We start from the raw sequence: 23,321 nt of genomic DNA, 5'->3' as shown, positions 1-23,321 counted from the left end.
CTGGTTTCAGAGGCAGATGTATAATACTTCTTCACAGTAGACTATCAAGTAGTAAATGTACAAAGAATGACAAAATTATAAAAATTACCATTCCGCAACTACTATGAATAACTGACTCAAGAAAATCACCAGGGCAGGGGCGGAGGGGGAATCACCAATAGATAACCACTAGGTGACCGTTTGCTGGAAAATGCAATATTTACACAATCTTCCCACAGATTACTTATTACAGAGAAGTCTGGTAGATACAGTCTTTTTTTTTTAAGATTTTATCTATTTATTTAACAGAGAGAGAGAGATCACAAGTAGGCAGAGGCAGGTGTGGGGGGGCGGCAGCAGAAGCAGGCCCCCCGCTGAGCAGACAGTGCGATGCAGGGCATGATCCCAGGACCCTGAGACCATGACCCGAGCCAAAGGCAGAGGTTTAACCCACTGAGCCACCCAGGCGCCCCTGGTAGATACAGTCTTAACAAAGTAATGAAAGAAACATACCAACAATTGGAAAAGTGATACTATATTCCTCTTGATGTCATATAGTAAGAAGGACATGTCACTTATTGTAGCTTTCCTACTCAAACTGTGTATCAGACTCTAACCATGAGAAGCAATTAGATGAGCTTAAATTAAAAGGGCATTTTACAAATAATTGGCTTGTAGTCTTAAAAAATGTCAATCTTATGAAAGACCAAAAAAAAAAAAAAAAAGACTGAAAAAATGTTTTAGAATAAAGGCAATTAAAGAGGTATGACAACTAAATGCAATGCTTGATCATGGACTTTTATAAGATTTACTTAAGAGAAAGAGAGCAAGTGAGAACAAGTCTATACCAGTGGGGGGAGGGGCAGAGGGGGAGAGAGAATCTCAAGCAAACCCCACACTGACAGTGAAGCCTAATGCAGGGCTTGACCTTAACACCTGAAGATCATGACCTGAGCCATAGTCAAGAGTAGGTAGCTTAACTGACTGAGCCACCCAAGCACCCCAATCACGTACTTCCAGAAGAATTTCTATAGGGGAGCCGGGGTGGGTTAGTCAGTAGAGCCTGCAACTCTTGATCTCAGGGTTTTTAGTTCAAGCCCCACACCGGGAGTACAGATTACTTAAAAATACAATCTAAAATAAGTAAATAAATAGATAAATAAAATCTTAAAAATAGAAGCTGCTATAAAGAAGAATACTAAAATAACTGGTAACATTTGATACTGACTATATACTAGGTATACCAATAACTGTATACTGATGTTAAATTTCCTAAATTTGATACAATTACACTTTAGTCAATGCTCTTGTTCTTTTTTTTTTTTTTTAAGATTTTATTTATTTATTTGACAGACGGAGATCACAGAGAAGCAGACAGAGAGAGAGGAGGAAGCAGGCTCCCTGCTGAGCAGAGAGCCCGATGCGGGGCTCGATCCCAGGAACCTGGGATCATGACCTGAGCTGAAGGCAGAGGCTTTAACCCACTGAGCCACCCAGGTGCCCCTCAATGCTCTTGTTCTTAAGAAATACAAGTAACTGGGGCGCCTGGGTGGCTCAGTGGGTTAAGCCTCTGTCTTCAGCCCAGGTCATGATCTCAGGGTCCTGGGATCGAGCCCTGCATTGGGCTCTCTGCTCAGCAGGAGCCTGCTTCCCCTCTTTCTGCCTGCCTGCCTACTTGTGATCTCTCTCTCTGTCAAATAAATAAATAAAATCTTAAAAAAAAAAAAATACAAGTAACTTTTCTCAAGGGCCCAGCAAAAAAAAAAAAAAAAAAGGGAAAAAAGAAGTCATATATTATTATATTATATAGCATATGACACAGAGAGATATATCCTGTATGACAGGTAAAGCAACGTGGCAAAGCATGAACAATGTGTGAATCTAGGTGAAGAGTATATGAGAGAGAGTCCACTGTAAAATTCTTACAATTTTTCTATAGATCTGATGGTTTTAAAAAAAAATTTTTTTTAAGATTTTATTTATTTATTTGATAGACAGAGATTACAAGTAATCAGAGAGGCAGGCAGGGAGAGAGGAGGAAATGGGCTCCCCGCTGAGCAGAGAGCCAAATGTGGGGCTTGATCCCAGGACCCTGAGACCATGACCTGAGCTGAAGGCAGAGGCCTTAACCCACTGAACCACCCAGGACCCCATCAAAAAAAGAATTTCTTAAATTAACAAACAAAATTAATTCTTATCAAGTGTTCTATAACAAGGTACAATTTCACCCAGGGTAAAATTTTCTAAAACTAGGTCTATCTCCTTGTAGACCTATTTCAAATACAGTTTTTCAAACATCTGAATGACTGCTCTGGCTGTACTTTCAAATTCCATCACAGAAAATCCTCGCCTTAGAGTAAAGTAGTCAAAGACTTCAATGCACTGCATCATGATACACAGGAGTCTAAAATCTCTGATGGGTACATCCAACAAGGTGGACTGAACTGATGTTGTTAGTCGTCCCCCATGCTACGTAAAAACTGCACATAAAAATGCAGATAAATTATGACAGTAAAAGGGTTTGACGTAAAAATGCAGATAAATTAAGACAATGAGAGGTTTTAACATGCAATTCATAGGCGGCTCAGTCGGTTAAGCTTCTGTCCTGGGATGGAGCCCCATGTTGGGCTCCCTGCTCAGCGGGGAGTCTCCTTCTCCCTCTCTCTCTGATCTTCTTCCCACTCATGCTCTTCTGCTCTCTCTCTCTCTGTGTCTCTCTCTCAAATAAATAATATCTTTTAAAAAAAGGTTGGCTTTTTTTAAAACAAGAAATATTGGGGCAACTGGGTGGCTCAGTGGGTTAAAGTCTCTGCCTTTGGCTCAGGTCATGATCCTGGGGTCCTGGGATCAAGCCCCATGTCGGGCTCTCTGCTCGGTGGGGACCCTGCTTCCGCCTCTCTCTCTGCCTGCTTGTGATCTCTATCTGTCAAGTAAATAAATAAAATCTTAAAAAAAAAAAAAAAAAGAAATATTGAGAAATCCCAGGCTCCAGAAAAGGTAAGTCAATGCCATAGATGTAAGGGAAAAACTGATGTCAGGGAACTGAGGCCTATGGGAAGCCAGGCCAGGTGGTCTTTTCGTTTGTTTTTTTGATTTTTTAAAGGCTCCATGCCCACTGTGGGGCTTAAACTCACAACCCTGAGATCAAGAGTCACAGGCTCTACTGACTGTGCCTGATGGTCAGGTTCTCCTAATGAATATGTGTGAAAAAGCATGGAGGTGAGAAATGGTACCTCAATCTTACAGGTAGGTAGAAACCCAGTGCTCTGCACAAAACTGCAGAGCCCAAGGCTCCTTGATCACAGAGGCCACAAGAATCCTAGAAAAGTAATAAAGAGGTTTGTCATCCTATCATGGCAAGGTTGGGAGGTAGGCAAATCACTCTCAGAACTTCAAAAGCATTAAGTTGGTAAAGTACCTAGACATAAGATCCAAAATTACATTACCTACATACATGATAAGGAAATAAAAAGCCAAGAAATTAACTGGTCCCAGAACCATGGTAATCCCTAGAAACAGGTAGAGGCAAGCCCAGAAAGAGCCTTGGGAGAACTTTCAACAACCCTGGATTATCAAGAGCCTGCTGCTGAGCCACACTCCCAACCATTCCTCCCAACTTTTAGCCAGATGAATTAATAATTTAAAAATTTACAGACTGAAGGCCTGGTTGGCTCAGTCAGAAGAGCATGCAACTCTTAATCTCAGAGCTGTTGAGTTCACATTCCATGTTGGGGGTAGAGATCACTAAAAAACTTAACAAAAACTTTTAAAAAAATTAAAAAATAAGAACTTACAGACTGCACAGAGAAGTAAAATACCAAAAATGCAAAAGAACAATATGAAAGACTACACATCTGAGATAAGAATGGGCAAGTTGAAAGAAAAGATGCTTATTTGTGAACATGGCAAACATATAAAAGAGAAAGTTAATGGCACCTACAGAATGTTAAGGCCCAAATCATCAGGAAATCAGTATAAGCACGAAAGAATCACAGCTGTAAAGATCTGAGTATAAGGTAGCAAGGAAAGGTTGTTTTGAAAACTACAGAGTGCACAGTACTGAGAATGGAGAGTAGCTTGGGAGGAAGGGGACACAGACCTAGAGCTTTTGAACTGGGAGGCAGGAGTGATTTAGGATTTTTTAAAAAATCATTTCATAGTTTTTCTTAAAAATTGAGATATTCACATATTATAAAATTTGCCATTTTAAAGTATACAGATTGGTGCTTTTTAGTATACTCACTAATTTAGTATATTCACAACCATCCCATTTTCATGACACTAAAATGGAATCCCACATCTTTTATCAGTCACTCCCCAATTCTCCTTCCTTCCAGGACCTGGCCACCATTATTATGCTTTGTAGTTATGGACTTGCTTATTCTGGACATTTTGTATAAAGGAAATTATAGAATATGTGGTCTTGTTGTGGTTTGTTTCTTTCACTAAGCATAAGGTTTTCAAGGTTCAATCTACGCTGTAGTTTCCGTACTTCATTCCTTTTTATGGCTGAATAATATTATATTATTATTATTATTATTAGATTATTAATAATAATATAATTAATTATATTATATATTATATAATAATTAATAATTAATAATAATAAGATTATGGCTGAATAATATTCCATTGTATGGCTACACCAAATTTGGTTTACTGATTCATCAGTTGACGAATATTTGAGCTGTCTCCACTTTTTGGCTATTATAAATAATACTGCTAAGAACATTCATGTACAAGTTTTTGTGTTAACATATGTTCTCAATTCTTTATATATACCTACAAAGGGAATTACTGGGTCATATGGTAATTCAACATTTAACTTTTTGAGAAACTGCCAAAGTGTCTTCCAAAGCAGCCATACCATTTTACATTAGGTAATGGGTTGAATTTTAAGATTAGCACACAAAATGAGGACAAAAGGGATAAAGATGACAGATATTATGTATAGATCTTTCTTCTTCTCCTTCTTCTCCAAGTATTTCTTTGTTCTTCACAGTCCATCTCTGTTCCTCCTTTCCATTTTTATCCATAATATATAATCCAGATAAACATGCTATTACTGTACTAATTTTTTTTAATTTATAAAAACAGTGGATATGTTTTCTCTCAGAAAACAACAAAGTGCAGTTATAATTTGTATTATTTCAAGATAAATTAAGTTTTTACTACGAAAAATTTTAAACATAACTATCTTCAACAATGTGGGATAAGGTCTGTCCTTGGTCTCTGCCAGAAACACATGTAACTTCTTTCTGGAAGACAATAATGTCACCCTAGTCTCCAAATTATCTCTATGACTTTTCATATACAATACCTGACACATAAAAAATAAACTGGGCATTCATGGAGATAAACCTAAATGATCCAAATCTAACAGATACAATAGACATTAAAAGTATATTAATAATCAGACACATTCTTAAAATTACTATGCTTAATATGTTCAATTAAATAAAGCACAAAATTGAGGACTTTGACAGAGAACTAAACACTGCAAAAAGAACTAAGGAGAAATTCTAGAACTAAAAAACAAAACACTAAATTAAGAACTCAATGGTTGAGTCTAATAGCAGATTAGACCAGCAGAAGACAGAAACAGTGAACATGAATACAGACCAGAAAGAAAGTATCAGGAATAAAGTACAGAAGAACAAAAGGACGGAAAATAAAGAAAAGAAAGATATAAAGTGACCATATACTCTTGGGATACTTTTGAGAATGAAAGGGCATGAATTAAGGTATTTAATCATATCACGACAACAGGTACAAAATTACACAGGTGGTTACCTGAGACATGGGGAACACAGGGAAAGGTCTAAATATATGTAAGTGGAGTCTCAGAGGGAGAGGAGAAAGAATATGGGAGAAGCAAAATTAGGAAATATATAGCTGAGAATTTTCACGTAAAGGGGTTAATGAAAAAATAAAGCCTGGGTGGCTCAGTCAGTTAAACATCTGCCTTCGGCTTGGATTGTGATCCAAGGGTCCTGGGATCGAGCCTGAGCTCCTGCTCAGCGAGGAGCCTGCTTTTCCCTATCCCTCTGCCTGCTGCCCCTCCACTTGTGCTCTATCAAATAATAAAATATTTTTTTAAAAAAGTGTGGTCTGGACAGATTACCAGGGGTCATGAACGTGAGGAAAAGAGGCTCTAGAGGATTACTAGGAGTCAGTGCAGATTCTTCTTTGGGTAAGATTTAGGGACATTAATCTGAATACAGAGGGGGAGGATAAAGTAAAGGGACAAAAAGTGGAGACTAGCTAGGAAGCTACTTTAGCAATCCAGATGGGGAATTGGTGATACATTAGATTTAAGGTGATGTAGACAACAAAGAAGAAAAAAGGCAAATACGTCAAAGAAACAACTGAATAATTTGGCAAGAGATTATATAAAATGATTCCAGATAATATCTCTAGTCCTTAAAACTGGAAAAAGTTAGGGGCACCTGGGTGGCTCAGTCAGTTGTGTCTGACTCTTGATTTTGGCTCAGGTCTTGATCTCAGGTTTATGAGTTCAAGACCCTCATTGGGCTCCATGCTGGGCATGGAGTCTACTTATAAAAAAAGGGGGGGTAACTAAAGTTTACTAAAAAAATAACGTTTTCCAGGTTCTTTTTTCTTTTTTTAAAGATTTTATTTATTTCTTTGAGATAGAGTGAGAGCAAGCACACAAGCAGGCGTAGGGGTAGAGGGCGAGGGAAAAGGAGACTCCCCATTGAGCAGGGAGCCTGACCTGAGGCCTAATCCTAGGATCCTGGGATCATCACCTGAGCCAAAGGCAAACGCTTAACCGACTGAGCCACCCAGGCACCCCTGTTTTCCAGTTTTTAACATAGAGTTTTTTAAGGTTTTAGATTCAGGAAAAAAAAGCTCAATATGGCAAATCAGTAACATTTAAGAAAAAATAGCTAAGTACAGGAGCCCCTGAGGGGCTCAGTGGGTTAAGCCTCTGCCTTTGGCTTGGGTTATGATCTCAGGGTCCTGGGATCGAGCCCTGCATCAAGCTCTCTGCTCAGCAGGGAGACTACTTCCCCCCTCTCTCTGCCTGCCTCTCTGCCTACTTGTGATCTCTCTCTCTCTGTCAAATAAATAAATAAAATCTTAAAAAAAAAAAGTTAAGTACAATTTGAAGTACAAACAGAAAACAGTAATTTCCCCACTTTCTAAACATTAGGGTTATTATTAAATTGTAGAGATCCTCTTTTCCACTGAGAAAGTTCTTTGTAGACAAATGAGGAACAGAATAGAAAGGTTTAAACAACTGAAATAGTCTTCCTACCTAAGAGTTAAAAAGAAGGTTTGAAAATAAAGAAACAGCACAGATATACTCAGCTTAAAAAAAAAAAAAAAAGGGGGCGCCTGGGTGGCTCAGTGGGTTAAGCCGCTGCCTTCGGCTCAGGTCATGATCTCGGAGTCCTGGGATCGAGTCCCGCATCGGGCTCTCTGCTCAGCAGGGAGCCTGCTTCCTCCTGTCTCTCTGCCTGCCTCTCTGCCTGCTTGTGATCTCTCTCTGTCAAATAAATAAATAAAATCTTTAAAAAAAAAAAAAAAAAAAGGGAAGAGGAAAGAAAAGAAAAAGAAAGCCAAAGTAGCAATATTTATAGCAGCATTTTAGGCCAAAAGTGATGAAATTAGATTAAAAGGGATATTGAATAATGACAAAATACTCTCAGAAAATATAATTGCCATAAACTTTACACAGAAGTAATATAGCAATAAAATACATAAAGCAAAAATTCCTAGAGTTACTACTCGAGAGTTTGTTTGATCAACCAAAATGATACGTGAAGATTCAACATACCTCTTTGACAACAGCTCAAGTAGATATAAACAAAAACATAGAGGATCTGAATAATAAAACCAAGTTCCAATATATGTAATGGTATATTGGGCAAGTCACTCAATCTTTCTATACCTCAAATTCCTTTCTTATAAAATGCCAGTAAGTAATACCTACCTCATAGGATTGTGGAGGATTAAATGAGATGGTTCCTATAAAGAGTACTTGCTATATATATGAGACCTTCAATAAAAACCTTGTTATCTAACTCAACCTTTCACATTCTTCTCTCAGGTTCAAGGAATATAATAAATTAATCGTGCTCTTGACTGTTAAAAAAAGTTTCCAAGATGCTTTTGCCCATAATCCAATAAACTAGAAATATACAACAAAAAGTTAACCACAATAAATTAAGAAGTTTTTTATAATAGACATTGAAATAAAAACCAAAATTGCAATTACCTAGAAATAAACAAAATGGAGAATATCTGACAACCAAAAAATGAGATACAGCAAAAGGAACATTCAGAAGAAAATGTATAGCCTTAAATGACTTTATAATTTAAAAACTTAAGTATTCAATTTAAGAAACCAGAAGTAAAATAAACTGAAAGAAAATGGGAGGTGGAAGTAAAAATAAAGCCACGCTCGGGGCGCCTGGGTGGCTCAGTGGGTTAAAGCCTCTGCCTTCGGCTCGGGTCGTGATCCCAGGGTCCTGGGATCCAGCTCCACATCGGGCTCTCTGCTTGTGGGGAGCCTGCTTCCTCCTCTCTCTCTGCCTGCCTCTCTGTCTACTTGTGATCTTTGTCTGTCAAATAAATAAATAAAATCTTTAAAATAAAAAAATTAATAAAATAAAATAAAGCCAAGCTTAATTAACTATTTATTTTGAAGAATAAATAAGGCCAAATATCTGGTCTCTTGAACATTCCAATAGAAATAGATTCAGGAGTAAAAACACCCTTAAACTTCTACTTAAAAGAGGACATCTAAATCTCAGTATTTCTCAATATAATCTCTCTCCTAATGACTTAATAGTTGTGGACAATACAAGAGGAATTGGAGGGGCTGGAAAACAAACAAACCTTAACACTGGAGAGAATATAAAAGGATTTTAAACTTTGTATTTCTTTCACATTTGTATGAATCAAAACTCAAAAGTGAAAGCACCATTTTCCAAAATAATAGTACTAAGCACTTCTATAAATTCTTTATTTACCTTTATTTTACTAAGAAGATACTACTGTCAGATAGTCAACTAAGTTGTTTTTCTAAGTAGTGGTGCCCTTCTCTTGTAACCAAAGACATATGGGGGACACCATGAAGGCAAAACAAATTTCCTGTGTTACCTACAGTGGCATTTAAAGGATTTCTCTAATAAACTGGCCCGGTTTATAGTTAAAAACAACTATTTTAAATTAATTTTAAATCCCTTTAAGGATTTGAAAGATTTAAACTAATTTTACATTCCTGTAAGGATTTAAAATCCTTTTAGGATTTAAAACCCAAACTGAAAGAAAACTTTGTTGACAGTCCTGGGCAGAGAGGCCTAGAGAGTCTCCTTTGCATTCTTCCTGGTTGTAACGCCCTTCTCCTATCAAGGACCACTTAAAGAGCTTTTATTGGTTTCCACAATTTGACTGAGAGGAAGCCAAGAATCAGCAACCCATACACCCTCTCATCTATTAAACCCATGCATGAGAAAACGGTGCTTTACTCGGCTCAACACCCCATATGGGAAATTACTTCCAAATTATCCACATATAAAATCTAAGTAACCTTTATTAAAGAGTTAACTTTTAGGAAAAAAATTAGCTTTTAGTAAGGTACATGTATTTGAAGACTCTGAAGTCAACATACAAGGGGTGTCTGGGTGGCTCAGGTCATGATCTCAGGATCCTGGGATGGAGTCCTGAGTCAGGTTCGCTGCTCAGTGGGAAGCCTGCTTCTCCCTCCCAACTCCCTTTGCTTGTGTTCCCTGTCTCGCTGTCTGTCAAATAAATAAAATCCTAAAAAAAAAAAAAAATCAACATGCAAGCCATTAAAAAATAAAAGTGAAAACTAAGTTGAAAAAGGTCATAACGAGGAATTTTTTTTAGGTGTACTCTTCATTTTGTAATCTAAGCAGCACTCCAACCAGTGTTATCATTATTCATCTCTTCCATAATAAAGTAGAAAATGTTTTAAAAGGAAAAGAAGTAGGGGCGCCTGGGTGGCTCAGTGGGTTAAGCCACTGCCTTCGGCTCAGGTCATGATCCCAGGTCCTGGGTTCGAGCCCCACATCGGGCTTTCTGCTCAGCAGGGAGCCTGCTTCCTCCTCTCTCTCTGCCTGCCTCTCTGCCTACTTGTGATTTCTCTCTGTCAAATAAATAAATAAAATCTTTAAAAAAAAAAAAAAGGAAAAGAAGTATTTAAAACAAATTTCAGGGGCACCTGGGTAGTAGCACAGTCAGTTAAGTGCAGGACCCTTGATTTCAAGGAGCTCAGGTCTGATCTCACCATTATGAGATCAGGACCCAAGTCACCCAGTGCTCAGTGCCCAGTCCCCTTGGGACTCTTCCCCCTCTGCTTCTCCCCACTGCATGCGTGCCAGCACTCTCCCTCTCTCTCTCAAATAAATAAATCTTTAAAAATGAAATTTCTGATGTTTTTAGGTATTGCTAAGACTAAATAACTTCTCTCCAGATAAAGATTCCAAAACAAACCTTCCATTCCCATTTGAACAAAATATAAATGCAGAATATTGGGAATGCACCTTATCAAGTGGGTACTTTTTCTGAATGGTCAAAATTATCTTCAAAAAATCACTCATACAGTAGGATTTAGGTCTCTGAAAGCTCAAAGTTAATGTCTTCTTTTTGCATTTAGGCTATGGGCACCCTGCTCTGAGTCATGGAGGTCCTAAGCTAATACAGCTAAATCAGAGCAGATGGGGGCAGGAAAGACAACAGAAAAGATTTCTTGCCTCCACCTCCATAAAGTATAATCCCATTATGCACATATGGTAGGACTTCACTGTCTAGCCGATTCTTAGTCCTTATATAAAACAATATAATAGGGAGTATTTAGAGCTCAAGATCTACAGTTTTTGGTTCAATTTTTAAAATTCAATTTTAATAACCACTCCTAAGGGAAAAATACAAATGCACAATAAAAAGAGTTACGTGTTAAGTACAATAATGGAAAACCCAGTGGTTTGCAATTTTTATGAAATATGAATCTCAAAAGTTGCCATATCCTTAACTTTACACCCAAAAGGGTGCAATTTGAAAACAGCGCATGAATTAACTACATTCATCTCATTATACGGATCAATATATTTGATACCTGCTTCAGCACTTACTCATCATTCACAGTGCATTAAAAATATTAACTCGGGATTCCATTTCACAAGCATTTATGTCTGCTCAGCTAAAAAATGGAGATGAAAACAAAACTTATAATTTAGTTGGGGTCACAAAAGAAGGACTAACATTCATAAAACATACGAAAACCTAGAAATAAACTTAGTGTAAAGAAAGGGTCTGTTGGGGGCGCCTGGGTGGCTCAGTGGGTTAAAACCTCTGCCTTCAGCTCAGGTCATGATCCCAGAGTCCTGGGATAGAGCCCCGCATCAGGCTCTCTGCTAAGCAGGGAGCCTGCTTCCTCCTCTCTCTGCCTGTCTCTCTGCCTACTTGTGATCTCAGTCTGTCAAATAAATAAATAAAATATTAAAAAAAAAAAAAAAAGAGGGGCACCTGGGTGGCTCAGTGGGTTAAAGCCTCTGCCTTCGGCTCAGGTCATGGTCTCAGAGTCCTGGGATGGAGCCCCGCATCGGGCTCTCTGCTCAGCAGGAAGCCTGCCTCCCCCTCTCCCTACTTGTGCTGTCTGTCTGTCAAATAAATAAATAAACAAATAAAATCTTAAAAAAAAAAAAAGGGCCTGTTGTGTATTATTGCACATTTCCTACTGTAAGTGTTCAATAAATTCTACCATCTTAGCAGATGAGTTTTAAACTAAGTACAATGATCCAGCTCGCTCGCTCGCTCGCTCTCTAAACGGAAAATACTAAAAGTGAAATGCTACGCTCAATTGACAGGGCAAGCTGAGAACTGACCTGGAAAGTGAAAACGGAGATGAGTTAGCGATGAACCCCAAAAGGTGCTTAGCCACTTACCCAGAGATTTATTAAATGAGAACGGATCGCCGGTTTCCACAAGTCGTTCCACTGCCAGTAAGAAGACAGTCGTGAACCTTGGGGTCCCTTTTTTCACTAGTCAACAGTCACCCTCACCTACACGCGGAGTACATATTTGGCACTCAGCAAGTTTTGTTTTGTTTTGTTTTCTTCCCAACAAATCTTGACTGAATGAAAACCTACCTCACTCATATTGGCACCAACCCCGGAGTTAGGGTCCCACAAATTACCTCCAAAAACCTTACGAGATAACCCAAAGAGCTGAGAAAGTAGAGACGAAAGCTTTGTGGATTTCTGTTAAGACTAGGGGCCATCGAGAGCCAAGGGGGCCTAAACCAACCCGACTTCCCAAAGAAAGGTCTAGGGACTGTACTGGGGCTACTTGACTTAGTCCTCACAAGGAGGTACCCGTTAGGCCGCAGATCCATTGCCTCCCACCCGGGGGCGCTGAATGTTCTGGGGGTATCCCCACTAAAGTTAGTACCTGCAAAGCTGCGACACAGAGAGTGGCTCGGGGCTCTCATTACGGAGGCCGGGGCCTGGGGCCGGCCAGCTGCGTCTCTTGGATGAGGACTCCTGCGCTCCGAAGCTGCGGGGACAGCAGGGGTCGAAGATAAACACTTCACGCCTCAGGAGGCTCGTGGTTCGTGGGCCTCGGGTGTTTCACTCACAGGACTGCGCGAGTTGTCGCACTCACGTTGATTCGCGTTCTTCAAGAGTGCCCTCACAGCTCTATCGATCACTACTGCCTGAAGCCCAGCAGCCGGTCGCCTCCCGGCGCCGCCATCGTTAGTGTTTGTTTTCATCCGCTCGGATGAAGGCGGGGGGAGGAAGAGGGCTATGGGGGAAATACAGCTGCGTAACCTCATCCGCACTTTCGCTCCAGGATGGACTCCTTATTTCATCCCTTTCTTCTTAATTCCCATAAAAGTTGATTTCCTTTCCATGTAAATCTTTCTCGCTAACTTTTCCAAGTGTTTCAGAAGGAAAGAACGGCGTAAAGGCGGGGGGCGGAGGGTCTTTGAAAGAGTGAAAACTTTTGGGTTAACTGTGGAATGTGCGCCGTCGAACCTCACGCTGCCGCGGAAGCGGCTGTGAGGACGCGGCGTGGGGAGACCGCTGACGCGAGGGGGCGGTGCCTATGGTGAGCGGCGTGGCGGCCAGTCCGAGGCCGCTGGTTCCAGTGCAGGGCCGGACCGGTTGGGTGGGTGGGAAGTGCTGCTGGTAACGCCGCAGCAGCGGAGAGGTGGGTGACGGGCCTTCGCTGACTTTGGCCGGCGAAATCAGATTTCTAAGTATCTTTTCTAAGGCACCTTTTATAAGTGGCGGAGTCGCCTCCCAGCTCTAACTCATCTAGCCTCTTTTGCGCTTTATTTCTAACCTGTCTGGGCTTTCGTGCTTCCTGGCCCTCAGCCTCACGATTTGGATTTCGTGGGGAGAAGGCATGGCCTGTTGTTTGAGCACACGATCTATGTCCACCTGGCTGGATTGCGCGCAGTTTTTTGCCCACACCTGTCTTGCTAGACTGGTTTGAGCACCCCACACGTCCCTCTCGTACTTACCAGGTGGAGCCAAAAGGTTTGGGTAATGAAACCGGGCGTGACTAATTCCTGACCTGCGTAGTTAAGACTTATGTCAGCCAGTTTGTGGCCTGTGTAGTTAAGTGCAGACCCCTTTTACTTTACGGATAATTACGCTATCGCCTCCATTAATCTTTTTTTTTTTTTCCAGATTTTATTTTTAAGTAATCTCTACATCCAACATGGAGCTGGAAGTTAAAACCCAGAGATGAAGAGACCCTCCCCTTGGTTCTAAGCCAGCCAGGTGCCCCTCTTCCATTAATTTTGTGCTGTTGGGGTTCAAATGTCAAGCACTAAGTGAGCCATCAAAATCATCTCACATTTTCTTTTCCTTCTTTCTTTCCTTCCTTCCTTCCTTCCTTCAAACTGTAAGGTCGAGGGAGCTGCTCTGCTACATACAAAACAACTCCCATTATCATTCAAACCACAGCAAGCCTATTGTGCAGCCATGTGTTAGTGGAGAAAAACCCAGATTTACAGGTATAACACCTTTTGCCTGGACAGATTGAAGTTTGAGAAAAGGAGCTGTTGTAGCCTTTGAATCACTTTAAAGTCTTTGGTCGTTTCTAATGCTTTTTTTCTTTTAACCTTTACAGAGAGAAGATTACAAATGCCAGAGCCGTTTAACTGATGGTTAGCTGCTGAATTCTGACACTTCTTTAAATACCTTCTTGCACCAACATCTTCACTGAGAGAAATTCAGGAAAAGTAGCAGAGGGAAGGAGAAATCACATTTACATGTACCATGGCTATACCAATAACAGTACTTGACTGTGATCTCTTGCTCTATGGCCGAGGTCACCGGACATTGGACCGTTTTAAGCTGGATGACGTGACTGATGAATACTTGATGTCCATGTATGGGTTTCCTCGACAGTTCATTTATTACTTGGTGGAGCTCTTGGGGGCAAGTCTTTCTAGACCTACTCAGAGATCCAGAGCTATCAGCCCAGAGACACAGATCCTTGCAGCACTTGGCTTCTATACTTCAGGTTCCTTCCAGACTCGGATGGGAGATGCTATTGGAATCAGTCAGGCATCTATGAGTCGCTGTGTTGCCAATGTCACCGAAGCACTTGTGGAAAGAGCCACACAGTTCATTCGCTTTCCAGCAGATGAAGCCTCCGTGCAGGCTCTAAAGGATGAATTCTATGGGTTGGCTGGGATGCCAGGGGTTATAGGGGTGGTTGACTGTATCCATGTGGCAATCAAGGCACCGAATGCTGAAGACCTTTCCTATGTGAACCGCAAAGGACTGCATTCTTTAAACTGCCTGATGGTGTGTGACATTAGAGGGGCACTAATGACTGTGGAGACCAACTGGCCAGGCAGCCTCCAGGACTATGTTGTGCTGCAGCAGTCTTCCCTCAGTAGTCATTTCGAAGCTGGAATACACAAAGATAGCTGGCTGCTTGGTAAGTTTTCAGGTGCACACGCTTCATTTTGTAGCCACAGAAAAATGATGTAACAGAGCAGAATGAAATTTGAGAATCTATAGACCTGAGTCTCAGTCCTGTTCTTTTTTTTTAATGAGACCTCAGGTGAGAACTCTCTGAGTCTTCTTCTTCTTTTTTTTTTTTTTTTAAGATTTTATTTATTTATTTGACAGAGATCACAAGTAGGCAGAGAGAGAGGAGGACGCAGACTCCCTTCCGAGCAGAGAGCCCGATACGGGGCTCGATCCCAGGACCCTGGGATCATGACCTGAGCCGAAGGCAGAGGCTTTAATCCACTGAGCCACCCAGGTGCCCCTCTCTGAGTCTTAATTTAAAAAATAAATGAACACTTGGGGCGCCTGGGTGGCTCAGTGGGTTAGGCCGCTGCCTTCGGCTCAGGTCATGATCCCAGGTCCTGGGTTCGAGCCCCACATCGGGCTTTCTGCTCAGCAGGGAGCCTGCTTCCTCCTCTCTCTCTGCCTGCCTCTCTGCTTACTTGTGATTTCTCTCTGTGAAATAAATAAATAAAATCTTAAAAAAAAAAAATAAATGAACACTTAAAGGACATTTTATTAAAGTTTAAAAACATAATACTTGGTCCGGAGCCTCACTTCTAAGGATTTATCTTGAGACATACGGTCATAAGTAGAAACACTGGTGATGGGAAATAAAGTTAAGCTGCAGCAGCAGTGTTTTGTAGTTGGAAACAGGAGCAACAACAACCCTACAAAAACATTCCCCTTTAATACAGCTGAAGTTCTTAATCAGGACAGATGTGGTTAAATATAATAGATCCCTTCAACTGAGCCTTAATTTTTATCACGTGTAAAATGTTAAAAATAATGCCAACAGGGGTCCCTGGGTGACTCAGTGGGTTAAAGCCTCTTCCTTCAGCTCAGGTCATGATCTCAGGGTCCTGGGATCGAGCCCCGAATCAGGCTCTCCACTCATCGGGAAGCCTGCTCTCCCCCCCAAATCCCCCCCAGCCTGCTGCTCTGCCTACTTGTGATCTCTCTGTTAAATAAATAAATAAAATCTTTATTAAAAAAAATAATGCCAACAGCAGTAATATCTATTGGTAGGACTAGGTGATATATGTGAGAGTTCATTATAGAGTATTGTACAAATATAAGACTTTTGTCATTGGTTACTGTTATTATGATATCTATATGAAAATGATAGCAGGGGCACCTGGGTGGCTCAGTTGGTTAAGCATCTGCATTTGGCTGAGGTCATGATCCTGGGGTCCTGGGATTGAGCCCCAAGTCAAGTTGGACTCCCTACTTAGCAGGGAGTTTGCTTCTCCCTCTCCCCATCGACCCCGCCCTGCTCGTGCTCCCTCTGTTCTAGCTTGCTGTCTCTCAGATAAATAAAATCTTAAAAAAAAAGAATAATAGCGGACAGTGCACTTCCACAGTTCTCGTTGGAGCTCACTTGACAGATCTGCCCAAGTGCCATTGGGAAGCCTGACTTAGTGAGATAAGTAGGACAAGAACCCATTCAAAATGGAGCAACGCAAACTGGGGTGACTGCATAGCTGGGAGAAATATAGTTGGGTAACAGTGATAATATTCTTTTTTTTTTTTTTAAAGATTTGTTTATTTATTTGACAGACAGAAATCACAAGTAGGCAGAGAGGCAGGCAGAGAGAGAGGAGGAAACGGGCTCCCTGCTAAGCAGAGAGTCCGATATGGGGCTTGATCCCAGGACCCTGGGATGATGACCTGAGCCGAAGGCAGAGGCTTTAACCCACTGAGCCACCCAGGCGCCCCCAGTGATAATATTCTTAATCTTGGCAGCTTGGTTGTCTGTGTGTGTGTGTTTGTTCTAAAGCAGACTATTATGTAAGCAACAGAACAAAGGTTATCTTCTATACAACATGTTACGTGAGAGATGAAAAGAAACATGAAAGATTGTAAAACCTCTCTTTCAAACCACGGATCATATCTGCACTGTGTGTGCTCATAACAATATTTAACATGCAGTAGACACTCAGAAATTATTCCTTTTTAATATTCTTTGTTTCCCCCCTGTTCCAAGTGGGAAGAGACTGCTGTCACAGTGATGTAGAACTGCCAGGGTACTATGTGTGATGTCTTGGAACTCAGTGGTTTTCTTGAGTTGTTCCTTCTATCTTCTGTTATTAGTGTACCCCCTTCTCTTTATCCTGCTGGACTTTTTTCTTAATCCTACCTTGTGTGGGAGCTCCTGGGCATCTCAGTTAGGCCATCTGTCTTCAGCTCAGGTCCTGATTCCAGGATCTTAAAAAAAAAAAAATCCTACCTTGTGCCTTTTTTGAACTTTGAAATTTCTTTTTTTTTTTTCAAGATTATTTATTTATTTATTTGAAAGAGAACGCAAGAGAGAGAGAGAGAACACAAGCAAGAGCACAGGGAGGAGCAGAGGGAGAGGGAGAAGCAGACTTCCTGCTGAGCAGGGTTCAGTCCCAGCCACCCCCCACATCATGACCTGAGCTGAAACCAAGAATCAGACACTTAACTGACTGAACCACCAAGCTCATTTCTTATGGAAAATGACTTTGGTACCTTATATAAAGCCAGCTAAAACATGCTGAGCTCTTAGAACTTGTCAGGCAATGTCATAAGCAGTTTGCATTGGGTTGTCTCACTTAATTGTTATAAAAACTCTTAAAAGTTAAATACTGATATCATCAACATTTTTATGGAGGAGGAAATTAAGGCACAGAATATCTAAGTCACTTGCGGTTAACTTTTGTTAATTTTTTTTAAAGATTATTTATTTAATTTATTTATTTGACAGAGAGAGAGCCCACAGATAGGCAGAGGGAGAGGGAGAAGCAGAGAGCCGGATGCAAGGCTTGATCCCAGGACCCTGGTTGGGATCATGACCTGAGCCAAAGGCAGATGCTTAACTAACAGAGCCACACAGATGCCAATTGTGGTTAACTTTTAGAACTAGGTCACATGAAGAATTAAGTTTATTTGGCAAATAGTCCCTCTGTTAAGGACTTCAAGGTCATGTAGGAATTACACTCTCTTTTCCTTCACATGTTGGGACCCCAGATTCAGTTGGAAATACGGCTTTAGTTTTTTGAGGTTTTTACAGGACATAATTGGAAATAAGGGAGAACTCTTGACAATTTTTTTTTTTAAGGTAGGCTCTACGCCCTATTTAGAGCCTGAGCTCATGACAAGATCAAGAGTCACATACTCTACTGACTGAGCCAGCCAGGCACCCCAACTCTGATAAATTTTTATTACTTTTCTGATTGCCCTTTTTACAGGAAGGGTGGAAGTGGGAGAGATGGATATGGTGACAACATTTAACAAATATTTATTAAGGCCAATTTTGGTATCAGGCTATATGCTAGGCACTAGGGAGGGGAAAAGTATACCCATGTGGAAATTGATTAGTACAACTAGCAGTTCTAGCATATATTCCCTTGCAAATCCTCCATTATCTCTAACAGGAAAACTAGTTTGAAGACCCCTGAACTAGTAAGGGTTTCACAAATTTTCCAGATCAAGAGAGTCATCTGGGGAATTTATTAAAAATATACATCACTGGGCCCCACTTCAAACTTTGGGAATGAGAATTGTCAAGGAAAGAATCTAGACATCCATTTTTAACAGGTGCCTCAAGTGATTCGTACAAATAGATAAGTTTGGAAAACACTGGTATCTAAAGGATGTGTTGGATAATAGGGTAATATTTTAGGGGAAGACTGGCAGGATTATGAGGATAACAAGATGTTAGAAAAGTTAAGATGGCTGATCGTATCTTAACACCATCAGATTTGTGAAATAGTTCTAAATTTGCCAAATGTAGAATTGACAGTGATTCCCTTTGTTTTTTTTTTTTAGGTTTATGTTTTGTTTTTAGTATGAAATCATTTTGATAAAGTTCACAACCAAGAACAATATTATGTTACTTAGATACAATATAAACAAATGCAGAGAAATGACAAACATAAAATTCAGAATAATGTTTCCATCAAAGGAGGGATATATAGGAGCCTCTGAATTTTTTTTTTAGCATATTTTTACCATGGTGTCATCCCTTCATCCCCTCATTCTCATCTGTCCCTTCAGAATTGCATTACCTTATTCCTCTTCTCTAAATGTACCTGCTCCTACAAAGAATTTAGCCTGAGTTCTTATTTCTTCAGCTCTTGGCCTGGTCTTGTTAAGCAGCTTTGGGTAAGATCTGCCAGAATGTCTTGTGGATGACTGATCATATAAGCAGTTGTAATCTGTTTAGCAGTTCTGATCCTAATCCCCTCCTGAGTGTCTGTTTTCCAGTGGGTGCTTGGGTTATAATCAGTTAATGACCATGGGGCATGTTATAAAAGGTCTGCATTAACTAGCTTATCCTTTATGTCTCCCCAGTTAAGGCTCATACTGTTCCATAGAGAAATGTTCAACTAATACCATTTAGTATCTCTGTCCTTTGGCATTCACCGTAAATGTTTGTCTTACTCTCTTATAGCATTACACCATTTGTTTTTGTGACTCTTGAGTCTGACATTAGCATTTAGTGACTAGCTCCTTTTGCTTCCTTTGTGTGGCATATCACAGGATGGCTACTAATATTTTGATTTTCTCATTGGTAGAATTAGTTCAATAATATCCTACCTGGCAGGGTTGGGATTGGATAATAAGAGATAATACATTCAAAGTGCCTATATCAATGCCTGCTACATAGTAGGTATTCAATGAGTCACTGATAATCATTTTCATTATTATTTACAGCATCAGTTTCTTAAATTTAGTATTTAGTAGGTGTGAGTTCAACTAAAATAGGTCGTACTTGGGGGAAAAGTCAACTAAATGTAAAAATTGAAAATATCGTGAGACTTTTTAAATATTTAACAACATTCCAGTACGTACAATTAATACAATGTTATATGTCAATTACGTATAAGTTAAAACATAGATTTTTTTTTTTTAAGATTTTGTTATTTATTTGACAGACAGAGATCACAAGTAGACAGAGAGGCAGGCAGAGAGAGAGGAGGAAGCAGGCTCCCCGCTGAGCAGAGAGTCCAATGCTGGGCTTGATCCCAGGACCCTGAGATCATGACCTGAGCTGAAGGCACAGGCTTTAACCCACTGAGCCACCCAGGCGCCCCCATAAATTTTTTTTTTAATAAAGTTGATCCAGTACTTTAAAAATGTAAGCTCCTGAAAGAAAGGAGTCCTGTGTGTTTTGGAACAGGGCCTAGACTCTGAACAATCCATAACTATTTACCAAAACTGATAGTGGGTCAGGAACACAGCCATTGTGCAAGTTGGTACTCCCAGAGCCTATTTGTCTCAGATTTCTAAGGGGTTGTGCCTCTGTGTGAGACATTTCATCTGTCAGCTGTAGTGAGTCAGGACAATTAAGCACCACAGAAACATTGTACTGTTGTAACAGGACATGGCATCCCAGTCTTGAGTGTTATTTTGTTCTTAGCACTGCCAGAGCTCATTTGACAAGGAAGTCACCTTAGGAAAATGCCTCTGTATATTATTTTAATTGACTTCTGATTTGATTTCCTTATCACTGTTACTATTTGTATCATTATAGGTATGCTCTCCTTGTTAAAGTGAAATTAAGCCAGTCCCTCTGTTACAAAGGCATAGTTCTAGTGATTGTAATATCTAGGAACACCTGAGTTCTGATCTGTGCCACAGGCACTGGGACTTTTATCTCACTGTTCTTAGTACGGGGAGAATGAATGATTGTTTTCCATGAAATACTCTGAAATCCCGAGGTAGTGCTTTCCGGATCTGACACTTGAATGGTAAAGTTAGAAATTTTCCTCACAAGGGCTTTGAGCTCTCCTGGCTGAATTCTCTTTTTTCTCTCTTGCACTTTTTCTCTTTGGAGATTTTGAAGATTGGCTTGCTATATGATAGTTCTTACTAACCTTTTATTAAAGAACAATATCTCTGAGTCCAGAAAATCCGGGAATTTCATTTCCTTAAGTGCCTTCACGTCCTCCCCACATTTTCTCAGGCTTGGCTCCCCCCACCCCTTTTATTTATTTGTTTGTTTTTAAAGATCTTATTTATTTATTTGACAGAGAGAGAGAGAGAGAACACAAGTAGGGGGAGCTGCAGAGGGAGAAGGGAGAAGCAGGCTCGAACCTAGGGCCCTGGGATCATGTCCTGAGCCAAAGGTAGCCAGTTAATTGACCCAGCCACCTAAGCACCCTGCCTTTTCTTTTTTAAGCTATCAGCCTTTTTTCTCTGTTGGTTTTAACAAAGATATTTCCAGCCAAGACCTCTGTCTTCCTTCTCGTGATCCTGGCATGCCTTCTTTTTACCATAACATTTCCCTCTTGGTTTTTCTGGGGCACAGTGGCTCCAGAGTCTTTTGCATTTTCTTTCTTTTTTTTTTTTTTTAAAGATTTTTATTTATTTATTTGACAGAGAGAGATCACAAGTAGACAGAGAGGCAGCAGAGAGAGAGAGAGAGGGAAGCAGGCTCCCTGCTGAGCAGAGAGCCCGATGCGGGACTCGATCCCAGGACCCTGAGATCATGACCTGAGCCGAAGGCAGCGGCTTAACCCACTGAGCCACCCAGGCGCCCTGCATTTTCTTATCCATTCTGTGTATATATTCCTGGATTTTCATTTCTGTTTGTACTCCAGTTAGAATGATTTATGATTTCTTTGGACCTTCCCTCACAGGTGACAGTTCCTTCTCTCTGCGTTCTTGGCTCATGACCCCCCTTCACATTCCTGAAACCCCAGCCGAATATCGCTATAACATGGCCCATTCTGCAACTCACAGTGTGATTGAGAAGACTTTCCGAACCCTCTGCTCCCGATTTCGCTGCCTGGATGGATCCAAGGGAGCGCTGCAGTACTCACCAGAGAAGTCCAGCCACATTATCTTGGCTTGTTGTGTCCTCCACAACATCTCCCTGGAGCATGGGATGGATGTTTGGTCCTCTCCAATGACAGGACCCATGGAACAGCCTCCTGAAGAAGAGTATGAACACATGGAGTCCTTGGACCTGGAGGCTGATCGAATCCGTCAGGAGCTGATGCTCACTCATTTTAGCTAATGTGAGAGGTGGAGGGGAGGGGAATTTCCCAGAAGGAGTTGTGACAAACTTTCTGCCTCACCACCCCTGCAGAGTTCCATCGTCTAGCACGATTGCGTATGTGGACACTTGTCACAAATTGACATTTAATCTTTGTGTTTTAGAAGGGTTATGGCTATGCCAGAATATCCTGATTCATTTGCAAATACATTAGCTAAACCAAAACCAAGCCAGTAGTTCCCTACTACCCACTCAACTCCAGGTTGAGTGATTGAAAATTCACCAGCAGCAGACATTCATGATTTTGCCTACAAAATCAAAGCAAAGGGGAAAATGGCAGTCAGCCAGAATTTTTTTTATTTAATTGTCTAGAGATTTCAAATGAAAACAATATTCGTTTGCCCTAAATTACTGGGTGGGATTTTAGTTTTACTACTTTGCTGCCTGTATAGGCATCATCTGAGGCAAGTGTAAAGAGCAAATTTAAGTTAGGGAATGGCCTTCTGACAAAAGTAAGCGGCTACTAATCTTGAGTTTTCCAGCTTTGTGTTTTAAGAGGATGTTAGGTGAAGCCTCCATCTCTAGTCTTTCTGCAGTAGTTGGACTGTGACTTGGACCTGGTCTCTAGGGAAAACATCTGGACTCCAATGTCCTCTTTCCAAACCAGAGAAGGAGTTAGAGGCTAAATTGGTTTAAGAACCCTATCAGCTTAAAGAAGACAAGTCAAATGTAGATAAAATAGCAAGCTTACACTTCACAGATCTAAAACCCGATAGATTGATGGGCAGAGAAGACTCACCCAGGTTTTGACAGCTCACATCTAAACAGATCACATTTCTTATGCCCATGATGTTAGAATGTCTGTGTGGCCATTCTGCTTTGAAATTCCTTGAGTAGAAGGAAGATTTAGGGAATAAAGAAGGGATTGTGAAAGCAGTAAAAAAGACATAATTTCTTGGTGTGAAATGAATTTTGGTGCTAAACCTACTTGAATATCTTGTGTGCAAAGTGATGGGTAGAATTTCCCAGAAAATAAATAATCCTCCATCAAGTCTTATTCTAAAATTACACTGATATAAAAATAACCTGATTGGAATAACGAATGTGTGAATTAGGTTCACACTTTGGTGCCTTTGCTGGGACAAAAAAGAGACTTTCCTGAGGATTGTCTTGCTCCCAGTTTCTTTTTTTCTTTTTCTTTTTTTTAAAAAAGATTTATTTATTTATTTGACACACAGAGAGCGAGAGAGGGAACACAAGCCAGGGGAGTGGGAGAGGGAGAAGCAGGCTTCCCGCCGAACAGGGAACCCAACGCAGGGCTCCATCCCAGGACCCTGGGATCACTA

General features: G+C 40.6%; 2 protein-coding genes across 14 annotated transcripts in view; one reads left to right on the top strand and one right to left on the bottom strand.

Moving 5' to 3' along the window:
• The window catches only part of ATG13 (autophagy related 13), a 56,637-nt gene extending 43,856 nt beyond the window's left edge, over positions 1-12,781 (bottom strand). The window contains exons 1-3 of one of the 11 annotated variants that reach the window (XM_047693080.1): positions 12,637-12,769; positions 12,424-12,528; positions 11,919-12,035 (exon numbers count right to left, since the gene is read on the bottom strand). The gene's annotated coding sequence lies outside the window, so the exon portion shown is untranslated. Of the gene's footprint in view, positions 1-11,918; positions 12,036-12,423 lie in introns of all 11 variants that reach the window. The other 10 variants (XM_047693081.1, XM_047693085.1, XM_047693086.1 and 7 more) reach the window with 10 other exon arrangements.
• A 268-nt stretch (positions 12,782-13,049) lies between these two features.
• On the top strand, positions 13,050-23,027 carry HARBI1 (harbinger transposase derived 1). 3 transcript variants are annotated; one of them, XM_047693091.1, is made up of 4 exons: positions 13,657-13,763; positions 13,893-13,999; positions 14,116-14,934; positions 21,617-23,027. In XM_047693091.1, exons 3-4 carry the CDS (start codon positions 14,265-14,267, stop codon positions 21,994-21,996), a joined length of 1,050 nt encoding a protein of 349 aa, XP_047549047.1. In that variant the 5' UTR covers positions 13,657-13,763; positions 13,893-13,999; positions 14,116-14,264; the 3' UTR covers positions 21,997-23,027. The 3 variants fall into 3 exon arrangements, with proteins under 3 accessions (XP_047549045.1, XP_047549047.1, XP_047549046.1); XM_047693089.1 differs by lacking the exons at positions 13,657-13,763; positions 13,893-13,999 and adding an exon at positions 13,050-13,185; XM_047693090.1 differs by having other exon boundaries at positions 13,658-13,999.
• Positions 23,028-23,321: the final 294 nt, after the last annotated feature.

Source organism: Lutra lutra, chromosome 10 (assembly GCF_902655055.1).
Source record: "Lutra lutra chromosome 10, mLutLut1.2, whole genome shotgun sequence".
In the NCBI taxonomy this organism is placed as follows: Eukaryota; Metazoa; Chordata; class Mammalia; order Carnivora; family Mustelidae; genus Lutra; species Lutra lutra.
This window is presented reverse-complemented; position numbering and strand designations above follow the sequence as displayed.

What these genes read in the sequence shown, in the direction of transcription:
- HARBI1 (XM_047693089.1), top strand. Translation starts at nt 14,265, where the DNA reads ATGGCTATACCAATAACAGTACTTGACTGTGATCTCTTGCTCTATGGC. An exon ending in CAAAGATAGCTGGCTGCTTG is followed by an intron (nt 14,935 to 21,616) that starts GTAAGTTTTCAG and finishes CTTCCCTCACAG; the next exon opens with GTGACAGTTCCTTCTCTCTG.